Source organism: Lagenorhynchus albirostris, chromosome 4 (genome assembly GCF_949774975.1).
Source record: "Lagenorhynchus albirostris chromosome 4, mLagAlb1.1, whole genome shotgun sequence".
Taxonomy (NCBI): domain Eukaryota; kingdom Metazoa; phylum Chordata; class Mammalia; order Artiodactyla; family Delphinidae; genus Lagenorhynchus; species Lagenorhynchus albirostris.
In genome coordinates, this window is record NC_083098.1 from 112,080,325 (window position 1) to 112,099,292 (window position 18,968).

General features: G+C 48.7%; 1 protein-coding gene across 1 annotated transcript in view; it reads right to left on the bottom strand.

The window, feature by feature from the left end:
- Nucleotides 1–18,968, bottom strand: part of EVC2 (EvC ciliary complex subunit 2) — a 140,569-nt gene that overhangs the window by 112,935 nt on the left and 8,666 nt on the right. The window contains exons 3-7 of the mRNA XM_060148525.1: nt 17,146–17,312; nt 14,003–14,071; nt 11,836–12,022; nt 6,219–6,328; nt 1,533–1,586 (exon numbers count right to left, since the gene is read on the bottom strand). Coding sequence (XP_060004508.1) covers nt 1,533–1,586; nt 6,219–6,328; nt 11,836–12,022; nt 14,003–14,071; nt 17,146–17,312 — 587 coding nt within the window. The remainder of the gene's footprint in view (nt 1–1,532; nt 1,587–6,218; nt 6,329–11,835; nt 12,023–14,002; nt 14,072–17,145; nt 17,313–18,968) is intronic.

An 18,968-nucleotide genomic window follows, 5' to 3' on the forward strand; every position in this document is an offset into this window, starting at 1 on the left:
GAGGAGGTCTGGGCCACGGAGGAAGGGCTCATAAATACTGATTAAATGAATGTTCTCTGACCGTTATTGCAATCACGCAGCACTGACAACAGTCAGCTCAGTCACGGGATATTTACCTGTTGAGTGCCACCCACAGTGTAAGGCACCATGCGGGATGCAGGAAGCAATCAGACATGGTGCCGCCCGGAGAACTGTCTGCACCTGTGTGCCTGACTCGGGTTTTGTGCCGGCCTCATCTGTGCAGCCATTCGGCTCACTAGGAGGCAGTGTGGCCCACTGCCCAGCAACAGGGCTCTGGAGCCAAAGGGCCTGGGTTCATATCTTATTCTAACACTACCTGTGCAGAATGGCGTTCACACAGCAGGTCTGAGACTTCCATCCTCTGGGAGGCCTGCTTAAGGTGCTGGGCCTTGGCTGGTGTCTGGGAACTCAGGTTTCAGAGGGTTCCCACCATCTCCTGATAAGAGGGGCTCACAGGACCTAAACTGTTGGGCAAAGGATGTGGTGTGCACTGAATACATGCTGTCCTCCTGGGAGGTACCAGGCAGAGGGTGCCCCGTGCCCAGCTCCCAGTACAAACCCTGGCACTGGGTCTCTGATGAGCTTCCCTGGTAGACAGCACTTCACATGCGCTGTCACAACCTGATGCCAGAGGAATTAAGCATGTCCTACGGGTCTCCACTGGGGGAGGACCCTGGAAGCCTGCACCTGGTGTCCTCCAGACCTCGCCCTGAGTCCCTGTTCCCTCTGCTGATTCTGCTTTGCATCCCTTCTCTGTCATAAATCAGCCTGAGTAAGACTATGTGTGCGGTCCTGTGAGCCCTCCTAGGGAATCACTGCACCTGGGAGTGGTCTTGGGAACACTGATACCCTAGCCATGTGACGTTGGGCAAATGACTTGACCTAAGTGTGCCTCAGTTTCTCCATCTATGAAATGGAGGTGATTTAAAATACAATCTCTTCCCTCAGATTATGGTGAAGATGTCACAATTCAGCAAATGAAGACTGCCTAGGATGCCTGGCACCTAGTAGGTGCTTAAGAAATGTGGAGCGTGGTTATATAGTGAATAAACACTTGATGAACATGTGAATGAGTGAATGCGTGAGCTGTGGGTGATTGAATGATGAACAAAAATGGAGAAATGTTAATGGTGAACAGCAGAAGCAGGCCTGCAGGGCCCTGGGCAGCTCTGGGAAGACAAAACATGACCACCCACTAGCCATGGGGTGAACACTACAGGGCGGGTACCAGCCGGCTGATGGGTGGGTGAGGCCCCAGCCTGTCCAGGCAGTGACCGACCCGTCTTGCCCAGATGAAAGGGTCATCTGGGAAACTAGCCAGACAGCCTCAGGCCACACTGGGGGACCCCAGACTGCACAGAGCCCCCAGCCTTGGCTCGTGTCTGGGGGGCTAAGGCCAGCGGTAGGCTTCTACCCTTGGCTCTGAGGACAGCAAGAGACCACACACCAAAGACATAAAAAGACACACTGGGGGCATAAAGCGGGTGTCCAGGTCAAAGATTTTCTCCTACCGTGATCTTTTCTTCTGTTGTTATGGTGAAAAGGGCTTTTAGCTGGGCTCTGTTCTAGAAAAAGGAAAAAGAAAGCACTTCAGTAAATAGGTTTTGACATCTGAGACAGGGGGTAACATTTCGTGTTTCCGACCCACCGACCCACCGCGCCTGGGCCCTTGACTTTGCGGGTGGAGGCTTGTGGAGGTCTTAAAGTCCCTTTGGGGGAAAGGTCTATGAAACCGTGATGCCTCCTTCTCTCCTAGAGGCGTGTATGAAATCCAAACACCAGTTTCCCTAATTGCCAGGGAAACCCAGGCAGTGTGCCCTGGTGGTGAAACACTTGGGGTTACGGTCAGGTCGGGCTGGGGTGAGGGATGACCCTGTGACCTGGAGCAGCCGCTTTCGCCCTCTGGGATCTAGTCTGTACCCTTCAGGAAGGGGGAGAGAATCACAGGCTCTGATGGCATTGCTCCAATTGTCAGCTCTCTTTCCAATGCTCCCAACACCCCTAAACCCCAACTCCCTATGTGTCTCCTCCCAATACCTTCTAATACTCCTCTGCTTAGAAAACACAGGAAATGGAAAAATGAAGGGTGAGCGTTATGACTGCTATCTGTCCAGCCATGTAGTATCTGAGGAGACTCAACATGAGATCATACTTCTCCCTGAGGGTAGAGTCAGAATATCTTGCAACTGAAAGGCCGTGCAGGGTAGTCTGGAGGGAACCAGACTACCCCAGTTCATGCCTGGCTCTATCACTCTCCAGCACTCTGGTTTTGGACAAGTTATTGACCTCTCTGTGCCTCAGTTTCCTCATCTGTACAATGGGAATTATATTCAACTCGGAGGGTTGCTGTGAGGATTGATTAGAAGAGTGCCTGGCACATAGGGAGGAGTGCTGTGAAAGTATTACTGCTATTGGGTGTAGCAGGTGGTGATGGGTGGTTGTATCAATGTAGGTAACCTGGCCTAGAGACTTGGAGCCCGAAGTCCAGTGAGCTAGGCAACCCCTGTGTAATCCTATCACGGCCACTTGGAGGCATTTTCCCCTGACCTGAGTGATGGTCCACCTGAGGTAGGAAACCTGATCCATGCCCTACAGGTGTTACAGCAACCACACTGGGAGCACTGGGGCATCCCAAACGCATCACGGGCCAGCAGGACAAGCTGATGGAGGCTTCCAAGGGAAGTCGAAATGCCACAAGCTTTCCTTTTCAGGAGGGAAATGGAAATTTTAAGAAACAAACAAATAAACAAACAAGTCTTTAAAGAAGAGACACCTATGAAGCAATAACTTGGCCCTTTCTGTTCCTGAGTTGTCTGTGCTTTGGAATATTCATGGTGCCCTGTGAGTTTCAGTCTCCTGAACTAGTGGGTTCAAAGGCCAGTTTCTTCTCTCTTCACTCCCTCTGGGTCCTGTGTTCCCTGTGTTTCCTGACACTCAAAGTCTCAGCAGAAAGGGGCTGAAAGTGTACTTCATCTCTTTGCAAAACACGAATCCTCAGCCCCTCGTCTACATAAACTTCAAGGCTTGAGAAATATGTTTTAGATCACAGCCTGAAGTCAGGAAACATGGACCACGTGAGATCCAGTGATGGTTTTATAAGGTGGGCAGCATGTTTATACAATAAATGGTAAGGAACTGGAGATGAATGTTCTAGATTTTCCCCTTTGACCTCCCTTCATCTAGGTCCTGTCTCATCTACCCTTGTATGAATTTGAGGTGCATGTGTGTATGTGTGCAAAGCCACATGCACGTGTGTATCCATGTGCATGCGTGTATGTGGGCACATCCACATGCACGTGTATGCATGTGTCCACGTGCATTTCCATGTGCACATGTGCATGTGTGTACATCCACGTGCACATGTGTGTATCCACGTGCATATATCCACGTGCACATGTGTGCATCCATGTGCATGTGTGCATATCCACGTGCGTGTGTGTGCATGTGTGTGTATCCATGTGCATTATGTGTGCACATCTGTGTGTGTGTGTTTGAGAAAGTAGTTTCCAGATCTAAACATAATGCATTTCTGACAGTACCTACCTCATGCTGTGAGGATTAGTAAGTGGTAACTATTTTTATTACCCTCTCCACTGCTCTCATACCATGTGAAAATGTCAGAACTAGAAGAGATTGCGGGGGGTCTTCCTACCCCTCTCATTTCTCAGGTAGGAAAACTGAAACTCAGAGACACCGAACTGTTCTGAAAACACAGCGAGGACAGCGTTCCCACCTCTGAAATACCAGACACCAGCTCCACACTAACTTGAAGGATTTCAAGTTGGGCACCTGCATTTTTAAATAACTCCTTTATTCTCCCATTTGTAGTGTCAGCCTCTTTATGGCTGACAAGCAGAGTAGACCAATGTTCTCTTGGGGAGTTGTCGTGAGTCTCACTCAAACTTTGATCATGTTCAGCCCCAAATACACTGGACCCTCTTGCCATCCCGCAGGAAGGCCCAGGAGTCACCCAAAGAAACTGTGAAGTCCAAATGGGTGAACCGATTGGAGAACGAGGCATAGGAGCCGCTCACCATTATCAACACTCATCCACTCAGCAAATGCCAGCCTTCCACCGGCCTTTTCTAAGGCAGGGCCAGGAAGGGTGATGCTGACAGTCTAACGCAGGCAGGAACCTACAACACATGGAATCTCCAGGTGGGCAGGGGGGCTCTCCGCTCTGTCTACAGAACTGCCCAGAGAGCACCTGAAGGCTTGGAAGGGGACGGAAAGAAACTGCAGGCCACGTGCAAATATAAAATCACCTCTTTTATCCCCACAAGAGACTGGAGACTATAGAACAATCTCCCTTTTACTGATGAGAAACTAGAGGCTCAGAGAAGTTAAAAAAGAAAACAACCACACCTGCCCAAGAACCATTAGTTCACTGATCTATTCATTCGTTCACTCAACAAATATTTACTGAGCAACTAGTGTGGGTGGGGCTCTATTTTTGGCACTGAGAACACACCTAGGAATAGGGCCAGTGGGGTCCCTGGTATCATGGACTGACATCCTAGTGGCGGATGGGGGTTTACTGGGGGGATGGGGTTGACATGACACAGACAGGCACCAAGCAAAGCAATGGACAGGACCCATCAGGGGGTGACAGCCAAGGAGGTCGCCCTGGGGTGAGAGGCCCTGGACCTCATGCCTCCTGCTGCCCCACCAGCCTCCCCAGGCTCTTCTGGGAGGTGAAGCCGCCCTGGCCTAATGTCCCCTCCCTACACGAGGAGGTGGAGGCTTCCAATTTCACTGGGTTTCTGAGTTTCTCACTGTTGGTTTCTGACTGTTGCCTTATCTTAAATTTTGATTTTAACATATTTGGTTTCCTCTCCTTTGAAATTCAGATGGTATTTCTTCTGGGCCATTTTATCTCCATTTTTGTATCCTTTGTCCTCTGTTCTTGACTTTGCACTTAATTGTGTTCGGAGACATCTGTCTTTTCTGACAGTTTTATACAGTTTTCTCATATCTGGTCTTTACCTTTCGGGAGTCTTTCATTTTATTTAATTTTATCCAGGACTATTTTTCTTATTGCAGCAGAAACACTGCACACAGGCTCCCCAGCCTTGGATGGAAGGATCCGGCAGCTGTGGGGTCCGATATTGATTCTGCCACGTGACCTGGGGCAGTCACCCTTGGAGCCTCATTTTCTAAGTCTCTTATAAAAGGTACTTTCTCCAGGGACTGAAATCAGAACAAAATGACCAGAGTAACTAGAGCACGAGCTCCTTGATCTCGAGGCCGGAGATCTTGATAATACTGTCTTGACAACACAGACAATACCGGTGATGAACTCTGGAAGGAGAGCTGGGCAGGAAGCATCAGAACCTCTCCACTCCCAATATCTCCGGCCTCGAGCAGAGCACAGATCTCCTCCTCTGTATTCCCAGAAGTGTACAGCATGTACCAAGGGTCATGCAACCAACCACATTCACTGCCTACGTGGATTAACAAAAAAGTGAATGGAAAATGAAGGTGCTAATAGTAATGGGCTTACAGGTTAAATCACGTCCCCCCAAAATCCATACGTTGAAGCCCTAATCCCCAGTATTTCAGAATGTGTCTGTATTTGGAGACAACCTTTACAGACGTGATTAAGGTAAAATGAGACCACCAAGGTGAACTCTGATCTCACCTGAAAAGTGTCCTTCAAAGAAGAGGACACTAGGACACAGACACACAGAGAGGCACGACCATGTGAGGACACAGGGAGAAGACAGCCATCTACAAGCCAAGGACAGAGGCCTCAAAAGGAACCAACCCTGCCCACACCTTCCAGCTTCTGGACTTCCAGCCTCCAGGACTGTGAACAAACAAATTTCTGTTGTTTTTGAGCCATCTGGTCTGTGGTACTTTTTCACAGCAGCTCTAGCAAACCAATACAAATGGGAGATATTTAGTTAAGTGCTTACTATGCCCAAGACACAGCGATGAGAAATTAACATCTATCGTTTACATATCTTGATAATCAGGTCCACAGAAGTTAAAGTAATTAAGGTCACAAGGAGCTTCGAGGGAGCCTGATTCATGGTGAAGTGCGTGAGATTCCAGGGCCTGCACATTCATCCAGAATTGGGTATCACTGAACAAATGAAGGATGGAACGAAGAAAAGAATGAACTAACAGATGTTGTGTCCAGGGTTTCTAAAACAACAGTGACAAGAAAGAAATCAAAGTAACAAAGACAATACCGGTGATGAACTCTGGAAGGAGAGCTGGGCAGGAAGCATCAGGACCTCTCCACTCCCAACGTCTCTGGCCTCGAGCGATGCTGTGTAGCTGACGGAGAAGGAGTCTCCAACTGCTCAGAGAGAAGGCACATGTGGGTTAAGAACGGGGCCCCTGCCACACCCCAGACACAGCCAAGCATCCAGAGGCAGCTGGCATCACAGCTGACAGCGGCAGCAAGAGCCCCTTTGATCTCACGTACTTTTTATCAGGGAGAAGAAACTGGGCAGGTGTGCTCTTGGACCCCCTCTTTTTTCACTTGGAAGGGCTGTCAGCGCCCTTACAAGGAGCTTTACCTGGGTTCCACTCCATCCTGGGGCTGGGCAGGCCAGTCCTCCTAATTCAGGATGTCATACACTTAGGAAATCCAGAACCTTTTTGTTTTGTTCTGAATCCAGGTGGGGACCTATTTGTTCCCAATGATCCCATCCACACAATGATGGGACAGAGTTTTTATAGGACTTTTGGGCGACACTAGCTGCTGCTTTGACACCTCCAGCTGGTTCTGAAAGCCCAGCACACAGCACAGGGAAGCAGTGCCAGACTGGGCCCGGGAGGGGGCAGTGGAGAGGGTCACTCAGGCTCACGTAGGGTCTCCTCCAACCTCATGGTCTCTGGCTGGCCTTCGATGGCTTAGTTACACAAACAGATAAGCTTCCTAGGAGATGGGGTTTCTGACTCAAAGCTCCCCTTAGTCAGAAGCCAGGACTGGTTAGAAGAAGACAGCTCTGCTATCGGGAGGGGCCACACTCAGTCACACCCCCAGGTGAACAAGCAGGCTCTGGAGGCATGGGTGGAAAAAGAGGGACCCCAAAAGAAAGCGGGTGACAGGGTGGCCACCACTGCAGGTTTCCAGTTTTGTAGGAGGCAGGGATGTCTCAGCCCCACCTTCTGGAGGTAGAGCCGGCGTGCCCTGGGGACCCTTCCGTCTGATGTTGGAAATAGACTGTGCCCACCGTAACTACTAAAGGCGGAGTTCTCCCACTGAGCTGACGTTCTCAGGTGGGCTCCAGATATCCAGCAGAAACCAAAGGCACCTGTGAACTAAAGCAACATCTCTGTCCTTGCTCTTTCTCACGGATGCCTCTGAGCCCCAGCCATGGCCTGGGGAGGATGCTGAGTGCTGCTTTGGGGACACGGCCGTGTCTGTCCAGAGGCTCAGACTGGCGGCTGGTTGTCTGAATAGGGTGGATGTGGAAATGAGATTGTGATACTTTTTTTTTTTTTTGCGGTACGCGGGCCCCTCACTGCTGTGGCCTCTCCCGTTGCAGAGCACAGGCTCCGGACGCGCAGGCTCAGCGGCCATGGCTCACGGGCCCAGCCACTCCGCGGCATGTGGGATCCTCCCGGACCGGGGCACAAACCCGTGTCCCCCGCATTGGCAGGCGGACTCTCAACCAATGCGCCACCAGGGAAGTCCGAGATTGTGATACTTTTTAAAAAAAAAAAAAACAGCTTTGAGATAAAATTTATACATCACCCAATTCACCTGTTCTAAGCGTGAGATTTAGAGAATTTTGTATACTTACAGAGTTGTACAGCCATCACCACAGTCTGATTTCAGAACATCCTTATCACCCTAAAAAGTAGCCTGGTGCCCAATGGCAGTTACTCTCCGTTGCCACCCCCAGCCCTAGGCAACCACTGATCTACTTTTTGGGGACTAATTGGCCTTTTTGGACATCTCATAGAAATGAACTCATACAAGCTGTGTTCTTTGTGTCAGGTTTCTTTCCCTGAGCAAACCTCTTTTTCTTGAGGTTCATACACGTCGTAGCGTGTACCAATACTTCATTCCTTTCTACTGCAGAGTAATATCCCACCGTATGGATAGACCACATTTTGTTTATATGATACTCTCATGTCCCTTACCTCCATGGAAATTTTTAAAAGTGAAACATATGAAAAAATTGGGGTTCAATGAATTTCAGCTTCTGAGTCAAGGAGCTGCACCCTTCTGCTGAAGGAACCCCAACTCCTCCCAGCAGCAACAACCATCAGGGGGAGTCTGGACAGAATAAAACAATGGGAAGATGGTCTGGGGAACCTTAATTTAAGAATTTTGACTGTGGACTTCAAAACTTACAAGGGCAAAAATTTTGATCTCAGATTTTAATTCCTTTTGGACTTGAATATATTTGGATTTCTATCCGTCAGGGATTCATTCCTGAACTTTTCACTTCTCCGGGAGAATTTGCAAAAGGGAGGTGCTGGCAGGTCATTGTTGGAGGATCTTGATGCGAATGAACTCAGGGTTGTCCTTGAATCATAGTGCAAACCCCCGACATACTTTGTTTAATAGCGTAGCGGGATGTGATCTGAATGGGTTTTAGAATTAGGGAGAATTTCCAGCCTTGGGTCTGGAGTATCCTTTGAGTTTATTTCAATAATGTAACACTCGAGTCATTTCCAAAACCTTCATGGGGCAGGAAAAAAGATTTCTTCCACCAACCAGCAGTCCCAGAGGGACACACACAGGGGCAACGAATGGGGGTTTGGGGCAGCAGGGCTGTCCTGAGTCCCGACCAACAGCTGTTCTCCTTCCCCAGGGCACTAGTCACCCCCTGGCAATCCTCAGATTAACCAGAAGCCCAGTGGGTTTGGAGAACAAAACGACGGAGATCGGCAAGGGAAGCACATACCCACCACCCTTGAGGTTTCTGTCCCTGAGCATGGGTGCCCCACCTGAAACAGGGCTGGCCTCTCCCTGCCCCTCTCTCACTGAGCAATGCACGCCATCCGATGGAAAGTTTGGGTATGCATTGCCAGTCAGCCTATCTTACTCGTGGGAGTGGGCTACTGGCAGAAAGCAAGACTCGGCTTGCTTGTTTGTCAGGATGGGGGAGCCATCCCAACATGTCCAGTGGGTGACAAAGCCTGTCCAACTCTGCTGGTCAGTCAGCCAGCCCACCTGATCTCACCTACACTTGTCCTCTGACTCTGTCTGTACCTGTATCAGGGGTGATATTTTATCCCTAATACGCTATAATGTGCTTCATCTCTCAATGTACTGAGACCTCAAAAAGATGTAAAGAAAAGAGGAGAAATTAGCACTGAGCCTGTGGAATCCCTAGGATTTTTGTTACAAAAATCTTCAACATTTTAGCTTTATTTGTGTATAATGATAAAAGTTAGATCATAAAGATAAGCTGATAAAGATTAAATTGCTAATTAAAATGATAATACCAGTGAAGGTCATTATAATCAGACCTGGCAGTGATTTTATCACCCTCAAAATGTCTGCAGGACATCAACCAGTTGATCCCCAAATGGTGTCCTGAGACAGATGGAAAGTACAATACTTCCTGTTGCAGACAGAAGAGAAAACTGAGACTGACGGAGATGAAGTGACTCGTTTAGGGTCACCCAGTTACTAAGTAGGAAGCCACCCCTCCCTCTTGGACTTGTGGCTCTTTTAGAGCAGCAAATGATGATGATGAAAATGATATTGATATTGTCAGAGCATCAATGAGCTGGGGTCGGATGGGTCATTTGATTCTGTAGTTCTATACTTATTCTTTAGGAAAAAAGTTTCATGCCACTAAGTTGAAAACCAATGTCATATCCCTTGAGATTGCGGTAAGTTACAGACAAACATAGTTTGGATATTACTCTCAGGGCATGTAGAATCTAGTAGGCAGAGGTAAGGCGAGGGCATACATACAATAATATACAGTCACAAGAGTAAACATAGTTGGCAGCGGCTGGGAGGCGGGGGGCAATGGAGTTGCTATTCAATGGGGATAGAGTTTCAGTCATGCAGGATGAAAAAGTTCTACAGATCTGCTGTACAACAGTTAACAGTACTGTACTGTACACTTAAAAGCTTGTTAAGGGGGCAGATCTTATGTGTTTTTTACCAAACACAAAAATAAAAAATAAAGATAATCACAACAAAATAGCCATGGACTTGGGAGCACTTCCCACGGGCCAGGCTGTGTTGCTTTTCGTGAACGAACTAGCTTTTCCTTAGAAGGACTCCCTGAAGTGTGTCACCAGCACCCACAGTTCACAGGAGCAGAGGCTGAGGTTCAAGGGTGTGCAGAGCTCATGTGCTGGGGTGGAAGTCAGTGAGTTCATGCATGAAGTGCCTGGGTGGTCCAGGCTCCAAGCAGGTGAAATGCAGGAGGGGCAGGTGAATGAGATGCAGGGAAGGAGAGAAGGACTTTCCAGACGGACACAAGAGCAGGAGCTGATGCCGAGCCATGGGAGAAAAGTGACAAGTTCGGTCCGCAGGAGCGTGGACTACAAAATACCACTGGAGCAACAAGACAAGAGAGGCAAGCCACACTGGAGCAGGCAGAGCGCCAGGCCACATCACCTCGTCTCGCCTCTGCAACAGCTCTGTGAGGCTGTTATACGCATGCCACATCTGGAGTTCAGAGACAGTGATTTACAGGGGCCACACAGCTCCAAAATGGCTAAGTTAGGAGTCAAGCTAGGTCTGTCTGAGACCGAGTCTGTGCTCTGCTTACAGCCCCACGTTCTTTTCTCTGACCACCAGCTTAAGAATTGGGGGGATTTATTTTTACATCATTGAAGAAAGGCACTGAAGATCACTTAGCTGGGATGTATCATACACTTTTTATGACACTGCTTAAACCAGAGCCAGCAAAGAGGTCATTACTTGTGGGCCAACTCCACTGGTGGTTTCTGTCAATAATATGGTGTTAAGAAGGATTCTGCAGCTTCATCTAGACTCAGAGAGAAAGAGTGGTGGATTGATGAGCAACGTGGGCCATGTGTATGGAAGTGGAGAGGTCGGTAAGAGTCCCAGGCGTGTGAGAGGCACTAGAGCATCCTGGGTACAGGGTGGATGGAGGAATCCAGACTTTCTGAGTTTGAATCTCAGCCTTGAGTGCCAGTCCTATGGCCTTGGGCAAGTTCCTAACCACCTTAGTCTCTTTATCTGAAGACAGAGCACGTACTCAGAATAAAAGAAATCTCACCTTCCTAGGAAAACTGACAGTTCTGAAGTCATAGTAACAACTGCATCCAGAATTGGTTTTAAATCTCCTTAATTAACCAATGACAACTCGCCTCAGGAAACACATCTCTGAAAGCCAATGAGTGACGGTGTCACACCTTTAAAGGGAGCCAATCAGTAGCGGAGTTACTCCCGTGAACACGCCTGAACACGCTTGAACATGTCAAGAGCATGCTTCCAGGGCTGATGTCAGACCACGCCCACGTCTGTCCAGCACTCCCCAAAACAAGCTCTTCATTTTACTGAGTGATGGTCATTTTGGTCATCTGGGTGATGGATATATTGGGGTTCACTCTAATCTCTGTGCATGTTTGAAATTTTTCATAATAAATGTTGAATATATATATATTTCAAAAACTCTTTCCCCAAATCCCACCTCTCTCAACCTAAGTGACAAGCCAGCTACCTGGCTGCAGATACTGAGCAGTGGCTTCCTCCTCTGATGCCCTGGTAGTACAATCCGTTGTGAGGACCAACTGCATGAACACATGTCACGTGTCTAAGAAGATACCTGCTGCACATCCCGTGCTCTGTGAGTATCTGTACGTATTTTCATCATTTTCCACCCCTGACTTCATACACATGGCTATTACCTTGCAGAAACTTCTTCCTGAAAGCCTGGAACCCTCTGGAGGTCTGGTTTCCAACCGACTCCCTAACGGTGAGGCCGGTGATGTTGTCCAGTAAGAGCAGGTCAGAGAGGTTGGCAGCCGCGGGCGTCCTGGTGTTGTTCACAGACAGTCGCACATGAGCTGTCGGCCACTCGCTCTGCACGGACACCTAGGACAGGAGGCAAAGTGAGGATGGGCTTGCTGGCAAACCCGACTTCCCAAAACGAGGCCCCAGCTCAACCTGTGCCCGTGGGAGGGGATTAAGGTCTCACAAAGGTTCGAGAATTTATCAGGTTTGATTTCAAAGGCCCCAGGAGAATTTTGACTCCCGCTTGCCAAGTTGTTGCTCAGAGATCATCTCAAAGAAACCGGGACCCTGAAATGCAGTGAAATGATGCCCACAGGGAAACTTAGAAGAAAAAACAGCCACGCACAGGACCACAGTCAGGCTGGGGAGATTGTGACAACTGGTGTCCCCAGGAAAAGCAAACAGTGGCTCTTTCTTACTCTACTAGTTTGAAGATTCAGCCCCAGCCAGTCCACGGCCTCTGACTGCCATCTGATCTCCAGGTTTGCCCCAAGCTGGTCTCCTGTCTCCTGGCCAGTCGCCCCCTTCAGGGTTCTGCCTGCCCATGTGTTTGAATAGCTCAGGGCTAGGGAGTTCCCTGGTGGCCTAGTGGTTAGGATTCCAGGCTTTCACTGCTGTGGCCTAGGTTCAATCCCTAGCTGGGGAACTGAGATCCCCCAAGCCATGTGGTGAGGCCAGAAAAAAAAAAAGTTAAATGAACAGCTCAGCTATTCAAAGCCAATGGCCCACCAGCAGCCTGGCTCCCCACCTGGCCTCTGCGACGTTGCCCTGCTCCCTCTCTCGAACCCTATCTCCCACCACTCCTGCCCTTCCTTCATCCCAGCTCTGCTGAAACAGACACAGGAGCTGAGAAAAGAGAGGGCAGCCATGTATGTCCCAAGAAGAGTGAGCTCCGGAACATAATAAATGAAAAAAGCAAGTTGTAAAACTTCAGGTATGGAATACTGGCACCAGCGTAAAAAGGGGAAGAAGGAAGGTATGTGTATGTACCTACATGCATACGCACAGACACACACACACACTCGTAACTGAGTGCATGTGGCCGGAAACATCTTTAGAAGGACACAGGAGAAACTGGTAGTACCAATTTTATCCAGGAAGGGGAGCAAGACAGCTGAGGGCCTGGGCTGAAATGAGGGCTGTGCAGTACATGGTCAGCTCAGCAGGCTTGGATTGTCCAAACCTTGCACATCCCAAAGAGAGGACCAGCTCCTGGGAGACTAACCTCTAAAGCCCTTGGCATATCCTGCCTGATAAGAGTGTCTTTATATCCTACGGCTTTGGGCCGCCCCAGGTAGTCTCTGCAAACAATGTGGTTCACGGTGAGGGCCTTGGGCCAAGCTATGCTCAGGTGACCTGAATAACGGAGGTCAGCGACATGGGTGCTCCATGCCTACGTGACGGATCCTTAATAAAAATCCTGGATTCCATGGCTTGGGTGAGCATCCCGGGTTGCTGCCACACATCATCGCTGGGCAAATTAAACGCCGTTCCTTCAACTCCACCAGGAGAAGACTGGCTGTCTTGGGCCTGGTCTCCCCAGAACTCTGTCCTATGTGCCTTTTGCTTTGCTGACTATAATCTATCTGATTTTGCTGCTATAAACTGTAACTGTGTGTAGAACCGCTCTTCTGAGTTCTGTGAGTCCTTCTAGGGAAGCATTGAACCTGAGGGTGGTCTCGGGGACCCTCAACACAGGATCATGTGAAAGCCATCTCATGAGATTAGTAAGGGTCAAAGACCTAAAAGACATTAAGTGAGTTTTTTAAACTGTCGGGCATCATATCAATGTTAAAATCTGAGAGAAAATATATACTTTCTCATTTTAAATGATCACAGAGGATTTTCACTGCCAATAATTTTATTGTTACCAAAAAATCTTAGTCCTGGTGCTGCCATATAAAATATAAGATCCCTGTGGGTCGCATCATCACCCGTGTCCAGACATGGGTAGATAACCACGTGATTTGCCAGTTCTTTAAATACATAACTCTACTAAGATATGATTTGGGCAAATTCAATTATTTTCTCTTTAAGTATAAACTACCTATGAATACTCACCACTGCACATTTCTGAAAAATTACTCCGTTCTCAGAAGTTCCTTGAATGTCTCTTGAAATGTCTCCATACTACAATAAAATATAGAAATCATTAGAAAATGAAAAATATTTCATGCTACATTTGTCAAGTAAAAGTACAAGATGAACTTTTTTTTTTTTTTTTTGCGGTACGTGGGCCTCTCACTGTTGTGGCCTCTCCCGTTGCGGAGCACAGGCTCCGGACGCGCAGGCTCAGCGGCCATGGCGCACGGGCCCAGCCACTCGGTGGCATGTGGGATCTTCCCGGACCGGGGCACAAACCCGTGTCCCCTGCATCGGCAGGCGGACTCTCAACCACTATGCCAGTAGGGAAGCCCAAAATGAACTTTTAAAAGGGCCAGGCAGAGGGGTGTTACTTCTGCTGGTGTAGTAACTCGCATCAATCCTGAAGATATTTTTAAAAGGAGTATTACAGGACTGGAACTTAAAACCTATGAGGGAAGAAGAACGTGGACGTGGATCACACGGGGCTATGTCCTGGTCTGGGGTGCGTGTCAATGACACCATTGTCACAGGGACTCAGCAAACCAGGGTTGACACTTCAGCAGGAGGAAGGTGAGCAGAGCTATGGAAAAGTCCTTTAAGGACTGCACGCATGTCCTGTGTGGGGTACACCAGCCACACAGCAGGGACTGAGCGAACGTGGACCACAGCATGTTGGGGCACCTCCCATGAGCTGGATGCATCATCAACAGGGAGAGAATCAACCCGGGATTGGGCTCCTCCAGCCCCACGATGCCTCCCCTGGAAGGACACCAGTGGAAAGCCAGAGCTCGCCCACCAGATGCCAGCCCCGCTGCCCCTCGTAATCACAACCGGTCCCTGCTCATTTCCGCCCTTGCCATATGCCCCGTGACCCCAGGCCATGCCTCCCCGCTGTCTGCCCTGCCCTGCTCCATCTGCAGTGGGTGGGGCCATACTCTCAATCACAGGCCACGGCAGCTCTCAGTGATACCAACGATCATAACAATGGCTATTCTTTCCCAAGTGCCAGGCATATGCCCATCACTGTACACACATGAATTCTATTACTCCCATTTTACAGAGGAGGAAACTAAGCCTCACGAGGGTTAACGCACTTGCCCAAGGCTGCATAGGCAGGAAGCTTGGACTCCACCCCAGGCTGTGTGCTCTGTATCCTATGATCCTCCCACACCACACACCCCTCTCCAGAGCGTGACCCTCTCATTGTACAGAAGCGAACAAAGACACAGAAAGGGGAAGTGATGTTCCTGTGAACACGCTGACCACATGCAGCAGCATAAGCTGACCAGGCCTCCGATTCCAGTTGAGTCTCTGTCCACGACCCCACCCTCGTGCTCTGACGTGCCAGGCCCCCAGTGAGTCCTTGAGGGCAGACGCCTGGCTTTCTACTCTTCTGATCCCCACACAGCATCTTGCAAACGACAATTGAACAAACATAGCTTGTTGGGCAAAGACACACAGGAGGGGGGATGGAGGTGCTGCCGAAAGAGGGGCTGAGTCACCTGTCACTGGAGAGGGTTGGAAAGACGATGACCAACATGGTGGGTTGAATGTGGCTCCACGTCCTAAAGCCCAGAAGCTGGGAATGTCACGCTATTTGGAAAAGGGGTCTTTGAAGATGTAATTGAGCCAAGGCTCTCAGGATGAGATCATTCTGGATTTAGGTGGATTGGATTTAGCTAGGCCCTAAATCCAATGACAAGTGTCCTTACCAGTGACAGAAAAGGAGAATACACACCCACAGAGAAGAGGCCACAAGAAGGTGGAAACAGAGTGACAGTAAATGTTACACGTCAACTGGCCGGGCCATGGTACCCAGCCATGGTACCCAGATATTTAGTCAAACATGTCCAGATGTCACTGTGAAGGTATTTTAGATGAGAGTAATGTTTAGATCAATGGACTTTGAATAAAGCCAATGACCCTCCATGAGGTGGGTGGGCCTCGCCCAATCAGGTGAGGCCTTCATGGAAAAGACTGAGGTTTTCCCTAAGGAAAAGGGAATTCTGTGGCAGACACCTTTCCAACTTGAGCACCAGCTCTTCCCTGGGTCTCCAGCCTGTCCTGCAGAGTGTGGACTTGCCAGTTCCCACAATCACATGAGCAATTCCTTAAAATAAATCCCCCCCCCTCTCGCTCACATGTGTCCTACCTGCTTTGTTTCTACCAGTTTTGTTTCTCCAGGGAATCCTAATATAGAGATTGGAGTGAGGCAGCCACAAACCAAGGAAAGCTATCAGAAGCTGGAAGAGACAAGGATGGATCTTCTCCTACAAGCCCCCAGTGACAGCACGCCTCTGCTGACACCTTGACTTCCCACCTCCAGAACAGGGAGAGAATAAATGTCATTGTTTCAAGCCACCAAGTTGGTGGGAATTTGTTACACAGTCTAGGAAACTAATGCAAACACGTAGCCAGGGGCCAAGAAGGGGCTTGTGGTCATGGTAGCCTGCTGGCCGAACGCAGTGGTCCTCAAGGCATTTTAAGTTATGAAAGCTTAGGTGAAAGTCAGCGCTATGTGAAGCCAACACATTACACAGAATATGAAGGACAGTGGGGCAGGGGCAGTGGTTAAGAGCAGGGGCTCCAAATCTTGGCTCTGCCACTTCGGCCTGTGGGACCCTGAACAAGCCTCTTAATCTCTCCAATCCTCATTTCCTCTCTGTAAAATGGGAATTAAAACAGTACCTATTTAAGAAACTCGTAATGAGGCCCCAGTGAGATTATGCATAGACAGTGCTAAGCCTCGTGCCTGGCAAATAGAAAATATTTGTTAAACACCTAGCCCTATTATCGGTAGCAGCATTTTTATAACAGGGGCAAGTGAATCAGTCTGGTTAAAACAGGACCCCCTGCCCTGCTTTAGAACCAGCTGACACGGGGGCCCAATGCTCAGATTCACACATCCTGTTCATCTAAATACTGTATATGGTACGGAAGCAGCAGGTCTCTGGAAAGTAAGAGGGACTTGCTTCCTAATGATAACTATATTCAGTGAAAGAGGAAGAATAGGTTTTCTGGAGGAACAAAAGCCTGTGATATTTTCTACACATATGGTCCAAAACTGGCTTCTTTACAACTTCTGACATGTCTTTTAAAGAACTGAACATGTTACTTACCAAGTGGTGTGTTACAGCAGACTCTCTTTTAAACAAGGTCTTCTTGGGCCACGAGGGTATAAAAGCAAATATGGAATGAATCCATGGCCCACTAGAGGCTGCAGAAGTCGGGGGTGGGTTAAAGGCTTCAGTTTTCTTACTGAATTTCATTCTAAATGGTGCTTCTGCTGCAAAATAACAATGCACATGCATTACATGATACAGAAAGGCAGCGGTTAAACTCCAGAGGCAAACCACGTGGTACGTGAAGGCACTTGGAAAATCTTTGCTGAGTAAGTGAATAAATGAGTGAATGAATGAATGGCTTACCATCTCTTTGCCAAGAAGATGAGGCATTCTCATTGGGAGACACAGAGCTTAAGGACAGTGTTTCTTGAAGTCTGTGCTCCTTACCTGGGCTGTAGGCTAAAATGTACATTCCTGGGCCCTGCCCCAGACCTACTGAGTCAGAACCACTAGGCAAGGGAGGAGCCATAGGTGATTCTTACACACCTGGCATCAGACACGCCCTGTGTTCGAATCCTGGCTCTGTCACTCACCAGCTGTGTCCTTGGGAAACTCATCTGACCACTGTGTAAATTTATATTTTGAAGTGACCTGAATTGTGGAGTTGTGCCTTTTCGACATTTATCTTCTATCCAGATATAAACTCATACTGACTGAGAATGAGTCCTGTTTTTCAGTCTTTCTTACACAGAGTATTGATAGCAAGGTCTTTAGAAGTGCTTTTGAACCCTTTTTTAATAGAATTTTTAAATATATGTAGGAAAAATTAAAATTAAAACAAAAAGGACGTGGAACTGGAATCCTAGATAAAATCAATATCTTTTTTTCTAGAATAGTATCTGCGGTTGATTCAGTTCGTGATGCTGGAATGGCGACGAAGGTGAGCATCGGGGAATTGACAGCCCTCACACGGAAAGAGGCAGGAGCTCTCCCAGGCTGGCTGCTCAGTCGGGATTGTTTCAGTCAATCACACAAGTGGGACAGGACACCCACCTCTGGACCGCAGCCCAGCCCCTCAGGCTGAGAACAAATGCTTTCCCAGGAGACTTGCTGGATGTAAAATCCTAAGGCCACTCTGGGCTTTATCTCTGGTGCAGGCATCCTGCAGGTGCCCCCTGCTCCTCCAGGCCTTCAGAAGGCCCAGCCGCAGGCTCTGATGAAGACCTGAATGAGGCAGCCACTGCTACTGTCCACAGACAGTATAGAAGGAAGTCAAGCTCCGAAGTGACCATCACCACCCACTGCATCATTGCCCAGCAGCCTCCCCACTAGTGCCACTGTCACGTGGGTCACCTGTACTATTTGTGCAGGTGTTTGGATGCACCCTTACTCCCTCGCCTCTGGGCTGCCACAGGCCTGGAAGCCTCTCCCTCCATCCCCTTGTCCTGCTAACTACCACTCCTCAGGACTCAGTTGAGCAGCACCTCCTCCAGGAAGCCCTCCCTGAAGCCCTCCCAGTGGCCTTAGTCCTCCACCCCCTGCTCTCACTACAACCACAGTCCTTAGTGCACTGCGCTCCCTTTGACCGACAAGTCTGCTTAATCAGTGGCTAAAAGGTCTCTGTGATTTCTGTGATATCACCTCAACCTATTTTATGCAAATGAAAACATTGGATTTTGTAAAATGTAAAGACTGCAGAGAGTAATAAAAGATATAAAAAGTACTTTTAATTCCCCCAGGAAATGAAATATGTTTATCCTTGGTATAAAACAAAGAGGTGTATTCATAATCTGTGCCAAGAAGATTCTGGGCAAAAAAACTATTCTGCCTGCCCAGTACCCCTGCCTTCATGGTAGCCCCCCACACACACACACTAG